The sequence below is a fragment of the Aricia agestis genome, chromosome 9 (assembly GCF_905147365.1).
Source record: "Aricia agestis chromosome 9, ilAriAges1.1, whole genome shotgun sequence".
In the NCBI taxonomy this organism is placed as follows: Eukaryota; Metazoa; Arthropoda; class Insecta; order Lepidoptera; family Lycaenidae; genus Aricia; species Aricia agestis.
The window spans coordinates 8,867,384-8,888,705 of record NC_056414.1 but is presented as its reverse complement, the minus strand read 5'-3'; the positions used below and the strand labels follow the sequence as shown (position 1 = coordinate 8,888,705).

The 21,322-nt window shown below is 37.7% G+C and overlaps 3 protein-coding genes across 3 annotated transcripts in view; 1 reads left to right on the top strand and 2 right to left on the bottom strand.

Moving 5' to 3' along the window:
• Positions 1–11,341, bottom strand: part of LOC121730042 (RING-box protein 2) — a 37,598-nt gene extending 26,257 nt beyond the window's left edge. The window contains exon 1 of the mRNA XM_042118825.1: positions 11,048–11,341. Coding sequence (XP_041974759.1) covers positions 11,048–11,201 — 154 coding nt within the window. The 5' untranslated portion in view covers positions 11,202–11,341. The remainder of the gene's footprint in view (positions 1–11,047) is intronic.
• Positions 6,176–9,873, top strand: LOC121730041 (facilitated trehalose transporter Tret1-like). The gene is made up of 3 exons (XM_042118824.1): positions 6,176–6,391; positions 7,568–7,687; positions 8,410–9,873. Exons 1-3 carry the CDS (start codon positions 6,305–6,307, stop codon positions 9,673–9,675), a joined length of 1,473 nt encoding a protein of 490 aa, XP_041974758.1. The 5' UTR covers positions 6,176–6,304; the 3' UTR covers positions 9,676–9,873.
• A 2,412-nt stretch (positions 11,342–13,753) lies between the features above and the next one.
• Positions 13,754–21,322, bottom strand: LOC121730583. Its single transcript, XM_042119691.1, has 13 exons — positions 21,304–21,322; positions 19,072–19,310; positions 18,494–18,674; positions 17,759–17,919; positions 17,207–17,505; positions 16,866–17,122; positions 16,570–16,768; positions 16,192–16,461; positions 15,873–16,064; positions 15,624–15,779; positions 15,295–15,523; positions 14,820–15,016; positions 13,754–14,394 (listed from the first exon to the last, which is right to left on the bottom strand). The coding sequence occupies exons 2-13, from the start codon at positions 19,308–19,310 to the stop codon at positions 14,255–14,257; spliced, it is 2,520 nt and encodes an 839-aa protein (XP_041975625.1). The 5' UTR covers positions 21,304–21,322; the 3' UTR covers positions 13,754–14,254.

The following is a 21,322-nucleotide window of genomic DNA, read 5'->3' as shown; positions in this document are numbered from 1 at the left end:
TTGAGTTCTGAGTAACGGCAAAGGTCAAAACATTGAGGAGATTTAAATTAATTCCCTCATTATCAATAACTGATTTTAAATGTGTCTTTGTAACTTTGTGCATAAAGAATAAATAAATAAATAACCCTCAATTTTAGTTTACAGTTCTACAATATTTAATATATTTACTACTAGCTGTTGCCCGCAACTTCGTCCGCGTGGACTTCAGTTTATAGCGCGCGATGTCAACAAAATTGGTGTCAAATTTAAAAACTTTTTAAAACCCTGGTAAGTGGTACCCCTCTTAGGGCCGCGCTACACCGGAATGGCAGCGCTGAAAGTGCTCGCCTCGCCGCTGCCATATATATATATATATATATATATATATATATATATATATATATATATATATATATATATATATATATATATATATATATATATATATATATATATATATGTAGCGAGTAGATGTAGCGAGTAGGCAACACAGTCGGGTGACGGTTGCTAGGCGACAGACTGTGAGGGATCGGAACTTGGTTCTTGGCGATATTGTATGTTTTGTAACCATTTCTAATTTACACTTTGTGGATTCTGTGGTAGTAAACGATTGCACTGCATTACACTGGCGCCCAACGTGGGGCTATATTTTTTTTTCAAAGAAATAACAGACCCAATCCCAGTGCTCCGTGAACTGTTTAGCTAGCCGCTAGCCGAACTGGTATCGAAAATGCCACGAAACACACGCCGACATCCCCGTTACGAGAGTGAAGAGGAGACACAGCAAGCAAGCGACGACGGAGAGCCCGGGAACGAGACGATGGTTTTCGCCGACCCGCGGCCCACCCCGCCTACATCCACCGCGGCTGCTGGAGCATCTACCACCACCTCGACAGAACGAGTGATGTCGGCGATGTTAGAAATGATGATGCAATCGCAGCGTACGCAGGAGGAGACCAACAGAGCCCTCCTGGAAACACTCCGAGCCCTCCCACGGTATGACCCATCCGGCAATTTCGAAGCTTTCACCCCTAACACGGCGACCTCAATGCAGAGAAGCTCGACTGCCCCTGCTGCAGTCGCCGCCCCGCCGGGCAATTTCACTAAATGCACCGCGCGGTTCAACGGGAAATCACGCGACGCCGAGAAACTGGAGGCCTTCTTGGACGCCGTGGAGGTATATAAGGAATGCGCAGACGTCAGTGAACAGCACGCGCTACGCGGCCTGAGCATGCTGCTGGAGGACGACGCGGCTCTCTTCTGGCGCGGCATCAAGGACAACGTCTCAACATGGGCGGACGCCGTCGCGCGGCTGCGAGGCATGTACGGCACCCAGCTGCCACCGTACAAGATCTTCAGAGAGGTTTTCCGAACTGAACAGTGTGAGACTGAACGTGCCGACGTATTCGTGTCGAGACTGCGTGCCCTAGTAGTGAAGCTACCCTTTAAGGTTCCGGATGCGATGCAGATCGATATGGTTTACGGGTTATTGCATAGGCGTATTCGTAAAAGACTGTCGCGAGATGATGTAACTTCTATGGACAACTTCATAGAGAAATTGCGAGCCGTAGAGGACGCGATCGCGGAAACCAATAGGTTATCTATTGTAATCCCTTCCCTCTCGCCCGTGCCCACGACCCCGGCTAAAATCGTAGATTTACCCGCGCACGAAAGAGTTACTACACGTTCGGCCCCTACTATGAATTCGGTTCTCACGCCAAACTCGAATCAATTATCGAAACGTAATCGGATACGTTGCGCGTATTGTAAATTGTATGGCCATATTATTGACAATTGCCGCAACCTGCAAGGTAAAAGCGAGAACATCGGTAAGTCAGAGTCTAATGATATTTCTAGTACTTTAAGGTGTTATGGATGTGGCCAGCAAGGAGTAGTAAAGTCGAAATGTAAAGTCTGTTCGAACACACAGAGAGCTGATTCGAAACCAGCTGATTTCAACACTTTTTCTTGCGATATCGATTTGCCAAATACTTCTTTAAGTACGGTCCCGAGCGAGAATAGTGTGAGTTCAAACTCACAAAATCTGGGGGCACGGCAGTGCCTCCGCCAAGTCGAGCACGATATATTTTTGAATCATAATAATCGCCCTTGCAATTTACTTTCGAGTAATGTTTATTGCGACGGCGACGACAAAGCCGCTTTTATAATAAATAATTCCAATGTAAAGGAATCCGAGGCTTATGATATTGATGCGACATCACTTCCTACCGTATGTATTAATGTTGCAAATCGCGAAGGAGTGGCTATTATTGATACCGGCGCAACTCATTCTATAGCTAGTACTAAGCTGTACTCCGTGTTAGTTGAACAGGGTGTTCGATTTAAGGAGACAGAGCGCACAATAGGATTGGCTGATGGAACGCATAGTAAAAGAAGAGTACTTACCGCTGATGTAAAAGTAACTATTGGAAATCGCGATGCAATTATTGAGGACCTGCTTGTCTTACCAGGAGCCTCAACTAGGACGTTGTTAGGACGTAAATTTGTTAAAGAGGCTAATATTATCCTCGACATTCCGCACGATGTATGGTATTTTAGGGATAAACCGGATCAGACTTTTGATTTTGTTAAGTCTTATTTCCTTATCAGTCCCGAGCCGATCGCGGACAGCAGTGGATACGGTTTGGGAGCGGCTTTAATGCAGGGGGAGAATCAGGTAAAAGATCCGCATATTAGGAAAATATTAGAAGACATTAAATCCGAAGATCCAATCCGTCGTAGACTATGGACGGATAAAGGTCAAACTTATTTTGTACCAAAGAGGAATAGCCCTTATAAAATAAACAAAATAATAAATACCTATGAGTTGGGTAGTATCAGTAATGGCACCTCCTTAGGCAAGTATCACGCGTCACTTCTCACCCCATTTGTTGGTCCCATCCAAGCTCCTCTAAGGGACAAGCGTAAACGTGGGCGGCCACGTAAGGATCCTATCCCAAACGCGGGGACGTCAGGTTCGGGATAGAGGGGGAGGATGTAGCGAGTAGATGTAGCGAGTAGGCAACACAGTCGGATGACGGTTGCTAGGCGACGGACTGTGAGGGATCGGAACTTGGTTCTTGGCGATATTGTATGTTTTGTAACCATTTCTAATTTACACTTTGTGGATTCTGTGGTGGTAAACGATTGCACTGCATTACATATATATATATATATATACAAGAATTGCTCGTTTAAAGATATAAGATTAGTTATTGAAGTAAAAATATTAAGGCTTTTATGTAAATAATTAAATATCAAGTGCCTACCTGTTGCCATTATTGATATCGAGTAAAAAAGGTAAAAAAAAATCACGTTTGTTGTAACTTGTATGGGAGCCCCACCTTAAATATTAATTTTATTTTGTTTTTAGTATTTGTTGTTAAAGCGGCAACATATATACACAATCTGTGAAAATTTTAGAAGTCTAGCTATAGCGGTTTTTGAGATACAGCCTGGAGACAGACATACAGACGGACAGACATCGAAGTCTCAGGGTCCCGTTTTCACCCTTTGGGTAAGGAACCCTAAAAAAAGAAAATATGAATAATTTCATTGTTTACTTATCAATATTGCATTCGAACAAGAACAATAATAACAATCTAAGGCAACATTGCAATTTGCAACGTATGAAGCAGAAAATTGCACGTAGGCGCTCGCCGCTCGGTTCTCTTTTGCGGATGCAATAATTTATGTCTTGTATTCACATCAATGTGGATTTATTCTTTAATCACAGCTCGTACCAGAGTATTATTATTTATAGACGCAAAAACATGTTAGCATGGATTCTGAACATAAAATATACCCTGAATAAAATCTCAGTTTGGGGAAGGGTAAAATAAAGTAGGATTAAGAACATTGGGTTTACAATTAGCACACTTGAATTTGATCAAATCTCAACATATTACGCAATTCTTATTTAAAATTTTGCTTTTGTTCATTTCAGATCTAGGGTGGGTTGCACCAGAGGCGCAGTTATAGTTAAGGTTAAGGTTATTGTCAAATATGGCGTCCATTATGGACTTTTACTAGGGATTTGACAGTTCATTTGACATTTTGTTAAGGTTAAAGTTAAAGTTATAGTTAAAGTAAGTTAAGCAACCCACCCTAAGGAATAGTAAATAGTAATATTACTTTTCGTTGTTACTTTTATTGGTAAAGTGACATTATAACTTTTACTGGGTATATATTTTCCAACAATGGAAAAGTCCTGAAATAAAAAATTGCACATGTGCAATGTGTTGAGACTTGATCAACTCATATGCACAGTTGTTATCGTTTCAACTTTTACGACAAACATAACTATCTTTTACGACGTTTGTTAACAGTAATATTATGTTACGAGGGCTGCTATTTATGTATCCGGAACTGGCCACTTACAAGAACAATATTTAAAAAGTAATTACAACATTTGAAAATAGAACTCTTTGGTTGAAGAATACATTTTGTTTCATGTGACTGTCAATTATTTTTCCATTGTGGCGTCATTTTGAAAATTGCATGTCTTCATTTGCCATGGATTTAACGCGTGAACATTTTCGTGCAATGATTTACTACGATTTTCAGCGTGGGCTAAATCAACAACAGTGCTTTATTCAACTCACCGCAACTTTTGGAGATGAAGCACCATCAAAAACCACTGTTTATCACTGGTACAGTGAGTTTAATCGTGGGCGGTCTATGCTCACGGATGAAAATAAAGAAGGTCGCCCAAAAACAGCTGTTGTCCCACAAAATATAGATGCTGTGCGGGAACTAATAATGCGTGATCGTCATGTTACATATCGCGAGATAGAGGCGTCCTTAGGCATAAGTATGACGAGCATACATAAGATATTACACGAACATTTGGCTGTAAAAAAAATATGTTCGCGTTGGATTCCGCACAACTTGACAATCGATCAAAAACGGGCTCGTGTCGATTGGTGCAAAAAAATGATAAAAAAATACAACCGTGGTACGTCAAAAGCCGTTTATAATATCTACACAGGTGATGAATCTTGGATCTATGCATATAACCCCGAAACTAAACAACAGTCAACGGTGTGGGTGTTCCAAGATGAGCCGAAACCAACAAAAGTTACTCGTGCAAAAAGTACTTTGAAGCAAATGGTCGCCTGTTTTTTTGAAATTAATGGACATGTGGCTACAGTGCCATTAGAGAATCGTAAAACGGTTAATTCTGAATGGTATACGACCATTTGTTTACCAGAAGTCTTTGAAGAAATAAGAAAGGACAACCGACAACGCAGAATCATATTACATCACGACAATGCTAGCTGTCACACCTCAGCTGAAACAACTCAGTTTTTGGAGGGTCAAAAGATCGAATTGACTGGTCATCCGCCGTACAGCCCTGATTTGGCACCTAACGATTTCTTTTTATTTCCATACGCGAAGAACAAATTACGTGGTCAACGTTTTTCGAGCCGCGAAGAGGCTGTTGATGCGTTCAAAATGCACGTTTTGGAGATACCTCAATCAGAATGGAAAAAGTGCTATGAAAATTGGTTCCAGCGTATGCAAAAGTGTGTCGATCATCGCGGCGAATATTTTGAAAAGCAATAAAACCATATTAAATGATATATGTTTGTTTCTTTTTTTAATTCCGGATACATAAATAGCAGCCCTCGTAGTAATGACTAGGTTACAAGTTTAGAATAATGTTCATTTAAGATAATGTTAGATATTATGATATAATAGCTCACATTTACCTAAACATACTTACGTACGTTTATTATGAAATATATTTGAAGGAATAGAATTAGGTATAAAATGGCAGAGCTTTACTTGTTTGACTTTAACTTTAACTGAGTTTTCTTTAGTTATTATACAGGCTGTAACAAAACTTAGTGATAATACTTTAGGATTTGTATGTGTCCCTTATATTGAGTTCAGCGTGAAAGTACCAGCGCTGAAAGAACTTTTGTTTTTGGTATTAGTGTGGGCAAGTGCCCGAGCGTCAGGAATTTTGCCATAGAAAAGTAAAAAAAGTTACTCTTTCATTTCGTTCACAGTCAACTCTATGCAGAGGACTCATACTGTACAGTGTACACTCTAAAGTATTATTACTTAGTTTTGTTACAATCTTACGGTGACAATATACAAAAGTTTTGGAAAACGTTTCCGAAACAGTCTAGTTTGATTTACTTTGTCAATCAATTTGTGCTCCTATAAATCGTTACGGTCATGCCACGGGGCTCATTTCTTCAATTGTTCAGCGACAACTTGGTTCAGTGGACGTTCAGTGGCAGTGATTGTGAATTTCAGAACTTATTTTTTTACATTTTTTTTTAATAATTTATGTTCGTATATTTAATTCATCATGAAGATTTTAATGAGAGCGGACACGCATTACAGTATTGTTGCTAGGGACAGTGAATATGAAAAACCCAAGTATACTTTTTCTCAGGTGGGTGATATTTTGTTTTTTTATGACTGAAATATTTTTATAGCGTGAAATCTTGAGATGGAACCAACATATTTCAATTATGATTTTTCTACGTCTAGTACTGTTTGGAATGTGTAGTAATTTTGAATGTAAATTGATTTATTTGTGTTTTGCGTTCAATTTATATTGACCTCAGAACGATGCCTTTTTGCCCAACCATCCCTTACGCTAAATTGACCTTAGAGGTCATGTATAAACTACTTAACTAAACTTAATTAAGTACTTACTAATCTAGCCTTAAGATAAAAACGTTTGCACAAATAATCAAATTTTTCAAGTCCATATCATCCGATCATTTAGATCTAATTTGCACAAATACTTAATTAAAATTTTCAAGTCCATAGATCCAAATAACTAAGGAGACATGGTACAAGCCTTTGTAAAACATTATTTTGGTTAAGTTGAAGGCCGTTGGACTCTAACGTCTCTAATTCTAAGTCTTATTGTCTCTTTAATACTTACTCTAACGGTTAAATAGTCTAAAAGGTAGAGATCATTCTTAAAATTATTGGTTCACTCTAATATGTTTTACAACTTATCCGTAGTTGTGGGACGATAATTAAAATTTTAATTTCTACAACCAATTAACTTACATTATGGTAGAATGAATTTCATTTTCATTGGCAAGTTAAGAATATTTTAAATTAAAAATAAAACGTTTAATATCCGAAAATGTGTGAAAGCCTGGAAAATATTCATGATGTAACGAAACTTTTATTTTTCAAATAAAAATCAGCATATATCATAAAATTAATCATGATAACAAGACAGCAATTGCCTATGATTGCCTAAATTGGTCGCAATACATTTGTATCGTTCAAATACGAGAACTAACTACTACGGGGCAGCTGCGACTACGCATAGTTTCTTAAGTGCTGCAAAACTTAAGAAGATGATTAAAAGTTTCACCATTAATTTACGAAATCCAAACTCCGAATTTGTATTTCGTTTAGAACCCTCAAATAAAAAATACAGAAGTGAGAATTTATAATACTTACTTCAAAATTTTGAATTCTTAGTTCATTACTGGCACTATTATTTTTTGAAGGACCTTCATCACTCATTACAATTAATTTAACTGGATGCTGATTGCTTTAAAAGCGAATACGTTTTTAATTACTTGGAACATTTACTTAGGTGTTGGCAGCAGTTGCGGTGTCCCTGGGGTCCATGATAGTGGGCTACTCCTCCGCCTACACCTCACCAGCCCTCGTCACCATGCAGAACAGCACGCGCATTTCCGTCTCCGATGAAGAAGTACGTACTCACAAAATGCTAATATTATAAATTTGAAAGTGTGCCTGCCTGTCTGCTTGAACGTATCGTCTTCACACTTAGACTGCTGATCCGATTAAGATCCGATAAGAGAAGAGTTGCGGGTGTCACCAAGTATTTTCAATAAATACTCACGTTTATCGTCTACATAAGAAAGTTTAATATTGCAGCTTTCAATAGGCTTGATGACTATTTTTTTTCTTATTGGTAATTGAAAGACAATTAAAAAATAGAAACATCGCTGAAAGAATGACTCTGATAGCTTAAAAATTCACCAAGATATGACAATTCAAACATCTCATAAAATAGACCTGCCCGAAACGCTCCATACAAAGTGCTACGAAAGACTGACGTCACTCTTTCGTAGTTTGTACGCATCGGGAGAGAACTTTGTTTGACAGGTATATTAAATATTGCGTTTATGAAAGTGGTTTCATAACAAAAGTTGCTTTTAACTGCATAAGTTATCGAATGGTATACAAATATTAAGAAATTTAATTGAAAAAAAAAATCGACTTGATTATCCAACTTTGAAGGCGCATAACAAAAAAAATAAAAATGCTATCGAGCTGAAATTTTGGGAACACTTATTTTTCACCATGATTTCTTTATTTTATTAACAAAATTCGCTAATCTTTGACCTTGTCATCATCCCTATTTGTAGTAACTTCTCAGACATTAAAATGCCTGCCGTGATTTTACAGGCAAGCTGGGTTGGAGGTCTGATGCCGCTCGCAGGGCTAGCAGGCGGAATAATCGGGGGCCAGCTGGTGGATTACATTGGAAGGAAGCGAACGATACTCTTCACCGCGATCCCCTTTTTCGTCGGCTGGATGCTGATAGCGACCGCGAAAGTAGTACATTTGGTTTTGGCTGGGCGAGCCATTTGCGGGCTCTGCGTTGGAATAGGCTCGTTGGCTTTTCCTGTATATCTCGGAGAAACTATCCAGCCGGAGGTACGGGGGACGCTGGGGCTATTCCCGACGGCAATCGGCAATATTGGCATACTGTTATGCTATTTAGCCGGAAAGTATTTGGACTGGTCGGAGCTGGCCTACCTAGGAGCTGCCCTACCGATACCATTCATGCTTATGATGTTTGTAATCCCTGAAACCCCCCGCTGGTACCTGTCGCGAGGCCGGACGGAGGAAGCCAGAAGAGCCCTGCAGTGGCTGCGGGGAAGGAACGCGAAAATAGACAACGAAATGAGAGACATCGCTCTTTGTAACGCGGAGTCTGAAAAGTTGACATCAGTTAGAGAACTTTTTCAGATGACTTATTTGAAATCGATATTGATATGCCTAGGTTTGATGGCGTTTCAACAGCTTTCGGGTATAAACGCTGTAATTTTTTACACTGTAAAAATATTTGCCATGTCCGGCAGTTCCGTCGACAAGCATCTATCCACGATCATAGTAGGTGTAGTAAATTTTCTGTCCACCTTCATAGCTACGGCTCTCATTGACAGGACAGGTCGAAAAATACTACTGTACATATCGTCAGTAACTATGACTGTTACTCTAGTGATATTAGGGGCTTTCTTTTACGTAAGAGATAGCATGCATTTAGATGTCGAAAGCTTAGGATGGCTGCCGTTGACTAGTCTGATGATCTATTTACTGGGGTTTTCTTTAGCGTTTGGGCCGATTCCGTGGCTAATGATGGGTGAAATACTACCGTCCAAAGTGAGAGGAGAAGCGGCATCTATAATCACAGCATTTAATTGGCTTTGCTCATTCATTGTTACGAAAACGTTCAGCAATATAATAAGCGGTATTGGACCGGCAGGAACATTTTGGTTATTTGGCTGTATTTGTTTCATCGGCTTGTTTTTCGTTGTCGTATGTGTTCCTGAGACACGCGGTAAAAGCTTGGAGCAAATTGAGAATACGATGACGGGGAGACTACCTAGAAGGACTCGAAGACTCAGCTCCATTGCCAATATAAAACCAATGCCTAGTGGATGTTAATTTAAGGATTTGTTGGCAATGTATACTTATTAATTATTATCTATTCACTTTGTTAATGTAGTTTAATTAAGTTGTTAACATTATTTAATTGATTGAAGACTGTCAAATACCTAGTAAAAAAATGTGCTATGTTGTATTTAATTGTCTTAGTCCATTGAAATGTTACATATGAGCTTTGCATTTACTAGAGGACGCAATTTTATTTTTGGGACATGTAGGGGGGTCAATAGAAGCTTAACCTCAAGTTTGTGGGGTCTCCACTCTTGTCCCCCAGCCGCCATAAATAAAATTGCGTTCTCTAAATTGACCCTTAAATTGTAACATTTCAATGGACTATCTGCCAAAAGCAAGAAATAATTATATTTTAAGTCATAGATAAGAGTGGCAATATGCTCCATTATATATTGTTACATTAAAAAAACAAAATGGAACTTATTTGTTTATTATTATGAACATAAACTTAATTGATTCAACTTTTTGTTGTTAAATTATTTATTTATTTTACAAAAAGTTATCTCTAATTCTAAAAGTTCCTATGTCAATATTGTAATTAATAATAGTTGTTTAATGCATAACTGGAAGCTGTTATAGTACAGTAGAAACCTGATTATTCGGCCCTCACTTAAATATGGATTTGCAGCTATTCGGAATACCATCAGAAAACATAATATATCTTTTAAAATTTTCTTAATAAACATTGATTTTCTGAGTTGCTTCACATAACAATTCATAATTCAATGTATAATGCATATGCACCAGATCCGCTTTCCCAGACTATCCAGATTTTCGAATTACAAAAGCTTAAAGTCAACCACTGGTCCAGTTAATCCTTCGATCGTGGAAAAACCAGACACAATAGCTTATTATATATCTATTGTTATCGCGGCCGCATGTGGCCGCTTGGGATTAAGTTCCTAATGTATGTATAAAGATTTTTGTACAGTTAGGTTTAGTTTAATTTAATTATGTCTCAATAAATATTTTTTCTTACCAACTGATGCTGAACAAAATATTCCAAAGAAAATACAAAAAACTATAGCTTATATTATGTATATCATATAGGCATCGCATAGACTCAAAGTTTATTTTAAGTGTATTGTAAAAAAAAACCTGCATTGAATATAAAAATTTACTGACTGTACATTACACCTTGATCAATCCAGAGTACATACTAGCAATATTTTTTAATTATATTGTTATGGTAAAAACAACAGTTGCAGAATATGGACATAATATTTCAAGCTTGACCTTAGTGTAGGTACCTACCCACAATTAAATACCTAGATATAGAGAATAGTTGTTAGAAACATATGTCAGTTATTCCTTTGGTTGGGTAACATTCCAATCTAATATAAGATTATAACAAACTTACCCATAACTTGTACACGGCAGATAGCACAGGTATCGCATTCTACATCCCAGCTCCACATAGCAACAGCATTCCACTTCTTCAATGTAAACATCTTGTCAGGTTTCTGCCCATCAGCATCCCCACGATCCATAGTATCACAGTCTTCCCCGGACATTTTAACTGTAGCCTACTACTATTCTATTCTTAGTTTTTAAGTAAATTTTTATTTAAAACTAATAAAGCTCACACTAAACAGAATATTGTTATGAATTTTGTGAGTTTTTGCATTAGCTTTTGTTTATCTTCTTCTTCTTTATATATTTTGACACTTGAGTCTTGACAGTCTACATGACATTGACTCACTTTTTTTTTCTCTTATAAATGGCACGTTGGCTATAACCTATGGCTATAACCATGGCCAGTGTCGAGTATAATAAAATTATGGCGGGAAAACAATATTCTTTTAAGTTGTAGAGAATCAAATTTGCGAGAAATAATTTGATCCTTATCATTTTCTTAAAAAAATAAAGAATGAAGGAGATGTAGCTAAAAAAAGATTGGAATTTGGACCTTCGATCTTTACGGCTAACGTACACATCGGATTTAGTCGAGTTTTCGAGGTCGAGAGAATCCGTAATTTGCCGTATTTAGAGCTTTATAAACTCATAATTTGAAAGCTACAGAGTTATAAAAAAAAATCCACAGCCGAATATATAACCTCCTCGTTTTTTGGAAGTCGGTTAAAATACAGCAATAATCTTCAGTGTCTTAACATTCCTTTCCTCGTTTTAAATTTTCTATTTTCGTTTATTATCTATACTAATATTATAATTGGGAAGAGTTTGTTTGTTTGTTTAAACGCGCTAATCTCAGGAACTACTGATCCGATTTGAAAAATTATTTTACTGTTGGATAGCTCATTTACCGAGGAAGGCTATAGGCTACATTTTATCACGCTAAGTATAATACGAGCGAAGAAATAGAGGAAAATGTGGAAAAAAACGGGGGGAAATTATTTGAAAGGGCTTATTTGATCGCGCTAATCTCAGGAACTACTTATCCGATTTGAAAACTTCTTTCAATGGTAGATAGCCCATTTATCGAGATAGGCTATAGGTTATATTTTAATACGCCAAATATAATAGGAGCGAAGAAATAGAGGAAAATGTGGAAAAAACGGGGGGAAATTATTTGAAAGGGCTTATTTGAACGCGCTAATTTCAGGAACTACTGGTCAGATTTGAAAAATTATTTCTGTGTTAGATAGCCCATTTATCGAGGAAGGTTATAAGCTATATTTTATTACGCTTAGACTAATAGGAGCGAAGAAATAGAGGAAAATGTGAAAAAAACGGGGAAAATTATATGAAAGGGCTTATTTGAACGCGATAATCTCAGGAACTACTTATCCGATTTGAAAAATTCTTTCAATGGTAGATAGCCCATTGATCGAGGAAGGCTATAGGCTATATTATATCACTCTAAAACTAATAGGAGCGAAGAAATAGTGGCAAATGTGGAAAAAACGGGGGAAATTATATGAAAGTGCTTATTTGAACGCACTAATCTCAGGAACTACTGGTCCGATTTAAAAAAATCTTTCAGTGTTAGATAGCCCATTTGTTGAGGAAGGTTATAAGCTATATTTTATCACGCTAAGACTAATAAAGGCGAAGAAATAGAGGAAAGTGTGGAAAAAACGGGAAGAAATAATTTGAAAGGGCTTATTTGAACGCGCTAATCTCAGGAACTACTGGTTCGATTTGAAAAATTCTTTCAGTGTTAGATAGCCTATTTATTGAGGAAGGCCATAGACTATATTTTATTATTCTACGACTAATAGGAGCGAAGAAATAGAAGAAAATGTGGAAAACCGGGGGAAATTATCTTAAGATTCTTAAGAACTACTGGAGCAATTTTTATGTTATTTGGCAAACATGAAGAATAGACCACGTTAAGGGACATAGGCTATTTTTTTTGTGGAAAATGTACGGTCGCGTGAAATTCCTAAATTACGCAAGCGAAGCCGCGCGGAACATCTATATATTATAATAAAATCGTAGGAAAGTCAATGCTGTACATTGAATATTTTTGTACAATAAATAATACTTGGGACATGATCTACTATACTAACGCGGACGAAGTCGCGGGCAACAGCTAGTAATCATGATATAAGCTTACAAAATAAAGCCAATTTATTAAAATTCAAGCATACATTTAGCAATTACTTTAATTAGAAACACACGCCAATAGATCGACAATATCATAAACTACATATTCCCCGTTTTAAATTTTTTTTAGGTCTACTTTGAAGTAAGATAAGTAAAAAAATAGGGTTTTGGTGCGATCTCGTTAACGCGGCAAATGTATGGCCAAGGTCGTTTGCTCGGGGGACGGCCTTAAGCTATTTGCTAAACACTAAATTCTGACTATACTTAATTAATTTTAATAAATAACTAATTCTTGGCGTTCATTGAGAGAGGCCTATGTCCAGCAGTGGACGACTATAGGCTGATATGATGATGATGATGATGAAATAACTAACGCTACTGGGCTTTTATATGGGTTAAATGAAAATCGTTATAACAATATAGCATAATTATTTTTTTATTGACTTTTATATCAAAATGTCTTAAAATATAATATTATGTAGGTGTTATGTATGTATGAATGATCATAGTACTTAGTATAATATATTTATTTAAATAAATAACAATCTTATTTTGTTTCTAGCGTTAAGTACCTATTTTTTACATATTTACTTCTTTGGGCATCTGACATATCAGTGATTACGGTGTTTAAATAGCAAAACCATAATAATTATAAGTACATACGAGTATAATATAAAAAATATAGTTTGCGGGTGTATATTAATAGTACTTAATTATTTTCCAAAGCAGCTCTCGAGAGTCGAGAGGTAACTTTTTCTAATAAAGTGACTAAACATAGGCGTATAATGAAGTATAGTCGGAGTAAATCTAGTTCGGAATCTGACTGAATCTGCTATTTGACTGAGTGACTAGCATGGAAGGCCAACTCAACAAGTCGTGCAACAACAGCTCTACAAGTCGTTGATTAGGTAGTCATTCAATGCAATCGCAGATTCAACCAGATGACTGCGACATACGACAATACTTTAGAAAATAAAAATTCTTAAATCTTAAATAGAGAAACCCTAAAATATTAAATTCTTATTATATAACTGGTGGGATTAAAAAATGCAATACTCTACAATCTTAAAAGATATACGAATGCCGAGACCAAAATCAAGCCCATACTGGTGCCAATGTTTGTTGCACTACTGAAACATCCGAACTCTTCAATTTGCACTTGGTATCTCATATTGTATGGGAATCTGCAAGCGTTTTCTGAAAAAAAAAATCAAAGTACGTTGATAACCTATTTTAGTCAATCAATAAGCTGATGAAACAGTTCCTTTTTAACGTAAATTAATTTTAAGAAAAATATTTTATCTTCATCGATTCATTAGCTTGGGACCTGGGAGTCACGATATCACAGACATTACCTAGATACTCCTGTGTAATTACTTATTTGAGTATGTTACTCAGGAAGAAAGTACCATCAGAGAAGTTGATTCTGGGCAGATACCTACGTAGTTTGGCCCCGTTACGTGATACGTCAAACCCAGCCGACAGATCACAATAATTAACATTGAATATTGAATTGACACGATCCGATCAAATAACCTTGGTTTGTCAACTGCCTAGGAATCAATTTTATCGATGGTACATAGTCCTGACTCTATTAGTTACTTAAGTTTCTTTATTCTTACCAGTGCAGAATGTGCTAAAAGTGTTTGTGCCATTAGGCACATTGGAGTGAACGGAGATGTAGAAGGGTGGGCAGGAGCCAATGGTCCAGCGGCCGTCGCAAGCGCCCTGCATGTTGATCTCCACGTTGCCAGTGGTGGCTATCGTCTGACAGATCACATCATTGGAGTCCTGGCTAATGTCTGAGAGAGGGTTTTGTCTGAAATAGTAAAAAAGTAAGTAGGTATTAAGTATCATTATTTTTAAACTTGGTAGTCGGAACTATTCAGTTCAGGACAGGACTTAGGTCTTCTAGCGCCAGCAATTATGAGGTGAAGTTTGTTGCGGAGTTTTATGTTAATTGTTTTCTCTCTGGCTCTTTGTAAGTGTAAAAGAGAAAGCAATATGATAACTATTTTGACGAAGAATTTGTAAGAACCCAGACATCAGTCTTTGCTTAGCTTTGCTTAAAGACAATTTATTTCCTGTAATACGAACCTTGGCTGAGCGAAAACTCGAGACTGGCAGACTATCAAACTACCAACGCCTGCCATCGACCTGGATATGCGGACCTTTCTGTTGTCGTTATTGCCATAGAAGTAGTTGGGGCTGATGGCATAGTAGTTGGTGTACCCGGGCTCAACATAGTCGTCGAATTGACGAGTACCCGAGGTCTGTTCATTGGAGTATGTCGAGCCACAGTTTGGATTTATAATTCTTCTGCCGACTGTAAAAGAATATATTTTGTTATATACAGCAATAATTTAGAGTAATAGATTCAAACCTTCTTCTTCATAAAAAGTAGGAGATTTATAATTATTATTTACCTTCATTAATTCGTTCAAGAACTGGATTCATAGCAAGATCCACATTTCTGCCATCGGATGAAAGAGAAATAGTTTTGATATCGTTGTGCATATCACGAACTAGATTCCACAAGTTATCGAATTGGTTAGTTGCCGTTGCAAAAAGTATTCTCATATCTAAAAAGATAAACCAAAGTTACATTCCAGTGATTTTGTAGGTATTTAGCGAAAAAGCTAGAAGGAAAAAATCCAGAAGAACTTAAGATTTACCTGGAACAGTTTCATTTAGCATTCGAGCCTGCTCCCAAATCGTCTGACTGTTCTGTAAGCTGCTAGAAATTAAGAACAGCAACACAGTTGAATTGCCTCCCACATAATTTGCGGTTTTCTCATTTTCTAACTCACTCTGCATCATTAAACGTATATTGCCAAGCGTGTTTTCAAGATTAACGCCAGTGAACACTGAAAAATTCAAGAATGCACAATCACATCACATAGAAAAGGCACATTATTTTATCATAATTAGTCAGGTCAGTTTATCTAAAAACATAACGATTAATGTTGTAGTTCAAACTTCAAACTAACTTACTCGATTGATGCTTAGTCAAAGTGTACTCCGCGTGGAAGTGAGCTAGAGAAAATGTTTTCTCCACCACAACTCCTCCATCAAAAGCATTAAGTAGGGTCACACTTGATCCAAACTTTCCAACTTCAATGTTATCGAGCAAGTATGAAATAGCTGGGTAAATGGTCTGATACTGCCATGTAGCGTCTACCACCAGGTAGAGGTTGGTCTTCAGACGGAAATCGGATGTTGATGTCTCCGTGTTAAAGCAATTCATGTCATTCAGATTGCTAGCTAAAAATAAAAATAAAAAACATTGATATTAAATTAGTTTTAGCAATGAAGTTACAGCTCATTCAAACATTCAACGAGTAGTGCAAGATATATTTTCCAGCCACTTACAGGTGTAAGATTGGAAATTGCTCACAGCGTTGTTGGATAGCTCTTCAAGTCCTCCCATTATAGTTCCAGGGAGAGGTATGTTTGTGTCCAGAGCTGTGGCAAACGCGTATGTCTCAGTGACCAGGTTTGTGTTGATTATGTATTGTTGGCTAAGCTGTCGACGATTGCAGGCTCTTCTAGACGGATCATTAACGCCATTCTAAAAAGTTGGGTAGAAACATTCATTCGATTACTTAAGCTGCAGGCTAATAATAAATATATTATTGTATGCGTACGCAGTGGAAAAAATTTCATACCCTTGGCGAATAGTACATGTCTAAGAGTTGAGATAACTTCAATTGGTTCGAGTCAAATCCCGATGACAGGAGACTGCCCAGAACGAATCCATCGATGTCCCCCCTAATTTCTGGATCAGTCATTTCCACATTGGTCCGACTGTGTAGCATGAAGTATCTTGGAGCCTGAGTAGAGTTCCAGTTTCCTGCTGCACCGATTTGGATGGCTGAATTGGCTCGTTGCGTCCCCTGTATTAGTATAGCCTCAGCCAAATCTCCTGCAAAGGCCAAATACATTCAAATACATGTTCATTCATGGTACTTATATATTCATTTCTTTACGTTCTTTACGGAATACAAACCTGTTAAAGTAGCTGGATAAATTGAAGTGACATACTGCTGAACATTCGGATTGTTCAGGACTGAACCTTTGACCAGCTCCAAAATGGGTACGTTTTGCAGTTGCGCGCCCGCTGCAATACCCGCTATGACGTTGCCGGCGGAAACTGCACCCCATTTGGTATATGCCACACCATCAAGTAATGGGCAAGTGCTGTCCCCTAGCAATTGTTTCTCAGATTGCACTCCGTTTATATTCGAGAACTCAACATCATCTTTGGGATTCCATTGGCGCATTTGACCGTTAGTGTTTGCTGGATTTCTGAAAACGAAGCATAAACTTAACAGCAAACTGGCTTTAGTAGAGACTCGTGAGTCGTGATTGATGACCTTGCAACAGTAATGCAACTGCAGGCTATAACTGTTCATTGTTGTTATAAGATAATAAAATAATCAACCTGCCGGGATTATGGTTCGACTTCGATCCCTGGTGTGAGACTTTAAGATGACTATAATGCTATTTAAAACCAGTAGCTTTTTAGATCTGGATGTGATGATATGTTAAAAGTACTTACAAAGTTTTCAAATCCAAAATCTCGACGTCGTCCTTCATGAGACGGTGTCTTAAATCCCGCGCGGTTCTGAGCGCACGGTACTGGGACAGCTGGTTGCAGCTGCTCTCGTCACCTCGAAGCCGGGCGTCCACTGTGGTAGACAGCATGTGGTGCAAGGCACACTGAAATTAAAATATTGGAAGGTGAACAATATGAGGTGAATATCTAATGAATTTCATAAGATTCGAAATTAGAACAATATTAAAATCAATGTATTTATGATTGAACTATATTGTAACTATATTGTAGTGACGAATAACGAAAGTATGAAATATATATTATACAGTATACAATGTGTAACAAAAATAAGTGATAATACTTTAGGGTGTGTACGTGTTCCTTGCAGAGAGTTCACTGTGAAAGTAGCAGCTCTGAAAGACAATTTTTTTTTTCATTTTTGTATGGGCAAGGGCCCGAGCGTCACGAGTTTCCCCATACAAAAGTGCGCTGAAAGACCAAAAAAAATTTTTGGTCTTTCAGCGCTGCTATTTTCACAGTGAACTCTCAACAAGGAACACACTCTAAAGTATTATCGCTTATTTTTGTTACACCCTGTATATCCGATCAAATGATATCAAAGCTACGAAGTTACAGATGGCCCAGATCTCAGAATCAATTTAGGGATCTGAGAGTTTAATTTTTAGCTTTTGAATACACTACTTCAATCTCGATAAGATCAACTTAATTACTATTTACCTTCAGTTCCGAATTTATAGTGTTGCTCAGAGTGGCTACTTGCAAATTGTTTGGTATGATTCTCGATACCAACAGCCTGTGCCGGTGAAAGGCGTGGAAAGTTGGCGCGTATGGTAGGATGTTGGAAGATGTACCCATGTTCATCTCTGGCTGATGGTACTCTATACCATCCTGTCTAAACCTGTAATGAAATCACTTCTTCTTTATACTGACGCTTAATTCAAATTACGATTGTTAAAAATATATGAAAGAAGAAGATCTGATTTTGTTAAAAAAATACCTTCCTTCTGATGAGACATGGTGCATTTATAATACTAATCACTAATCAGCCTTTAGGTGTTTGCTATAGGTACAGGTCATAGGCAGCAGATGACTGATCTATGTTGTTTCAAATAAGATAGATCATAACCATAGAGATATATTGTTTCTGATATCTATGATCATAACAAATAACTTATTTGGCGAGTCAAGCTGGAAGTCAAATCAAGACCATTCACTTGACATAGCCCGACCAAATTACGCAGCTGCAGTATCTGCTTATGAATCAATTTCCTTGATGGTATAAGACGTATACTAACGTGTGCAGTAGCAAAACAGCTAGTTGTCTTAAATCTACGTTAACATTAGGGTTGTCTTCGATCTTCCGGATGATATCTATAAGCACAGCCATGGTGGTAGGAGGTAGGTTGTTTCTGTTGAGCAGGGTGGTGTTGGTGTAGCACTCCCTCAGGTCAGGGGCGACACTGGACTGAGCTGTCATCTGGCCGTCGACAGAGCTCGCCACCAGCAGAGCCAGTGCGATCACAATTCTGGTCATCTGTAATGAGTTGACTGAGTTTGAGCTGAAATAATGAATATGTGATCCGAGATTGTGACATGATGTGCTTAAGTTTAGGAGAAAGTTAATTAGTCAGCTTGTCAATAGAGTAGTATACATTATAGGAGTTTGTGTTCAGTCCTATGCTCTGAACCTTTCCCCACAGCTCTTGCTTGTTTTGGGCTAGCTAGAGCCTAGGGCAATGTACATTGTGCACCAGTTTTGTTTGAAACCCACACAGTGTCAGAAATTGTTTGAATCGTCAATGTACGTGTCCCCAACGCTGACTCAAGGTTTCTCTTATTATGATAATCAAGTTGTGGCTGTTGTTGTCACCAACGGTCTCCTAACGCTAAGTGTTCCCTAGCGATCTTTGCGGGTCAAATATCTCTTAAAACAAACACATTTAAAAAAAAAGTTATGTTTTGCTAAAGTTCTTACGCCCTAAGGACGAACGTGACACTCAAAAATTCGTGAAATCTTGAAGGATATGTACCCTTAATGGCCGCTACCATCTTAGCGTTAGGAGGCGGTTGGTGAAAACAGGCATAAGTAACTTAAATACATCTTTTAACCAACGGGCAACGACATACGCAAGTACCAAATAAGTATCATTGTGAAAGTGATAGTCATACAGGATATCTGTTGTTTTCTAGGAAACTTCACGTGAACGGTGAAGTTGTGAGTTGATAAGGATTACGTTTGTATCGATGACAAATGATAAAGGCATGTATGTGGTACACAATATGTACACTGTATAGTGTTATCATCAAGGAGTGCCTTGATTATCAGGATGTTTAATACTTAATTACAAAATGTTTTACCACAGTTCTGAAACTACCTAGAGAGCGAATTCGTAGTAAGCTTACGGAAACTCTTATGCTTCGGGGATTTCTGAACTAGTACTTCTAGACTAGTACTTCTAGACTAGTAAAATTAGAAAGCAAAAAATCTGGGATTTATCATGTAGGAAGTAGGAACTCTCTAACTATTATATTTTTAGTTGTTGTTGTAACAAGTTGTAAAATGCTGTCTTCGTACGTACTTTTGGATAAAAAAAAACAAGGACTAAATACACTACTTTTAATTTAATTGCAGTTCTACAATATGAAGTTGGCATGTGCCTACTACAGTGGCGGATTTACCAATAGGCTAAGTAGGCTGGAGCCTAGGGCGGCAGATTTAGAGGGGCGGCAAATTTTGCCCCATTTTTTTTATCTTACAGAAATAAAAAATCCCACCAAAACATTTCTTGTAAAATATTGCCGAGACTACCACAAATTAGGTTTATGGTTTACCCTGTGAAAAAGATATGTGATCTCATGTAGAGCCAAGCTTCTGAATCAACACGGCCTAACTCTACTGACCCTAACTTAAACAAATTCTACATACCAGTAAATATATGTATGGCATCGCCGTTTCGCTACCGCACAGGGTGAAACCTAGTGTGGTCGTCTCAGCAAAAATTTTCAAAAAAATGGTTTTGGTGGGATATGATTGTGAACTAAACTAACGTATTGAATTTCAAAGGTCAGTTATAGGGGCGGCAAAAATTGAATAGCCTATAGGTGGCAAACTTGTAAATCCGCCACTGGCCTACTAGGCACTGCCTAGTCTTTACCAGCAGGCTCAGCATGCTCACAAGTTACAGTAGAATAGAATAGAATATGTAGAATGGTTTATTGCGTGAGTAGAAAATGGAAATACGAAAGTAAGGTTGACAGACTATAGATTATAATATTATAGATACATAATACATATATTTTCTTTGTTAATCTGTCACATTTCTAGAAAGAAACCTCTACCACAGAGTACTATAATACTGGCGTAACCTCTACTATGGTGATTGGTTTTTGGATTGCTTGCTGCAGTCAGCCATACCCATAACTGCCATAAGTACCAACATAAGTAGGGCAACAAAGTATTTACATAGAGCCGAAAATATATCAGTGACACACATAGACCAAGGTCAGTAGCTCCAGTATGTACTCACCTTAATTTTTTTATACGTA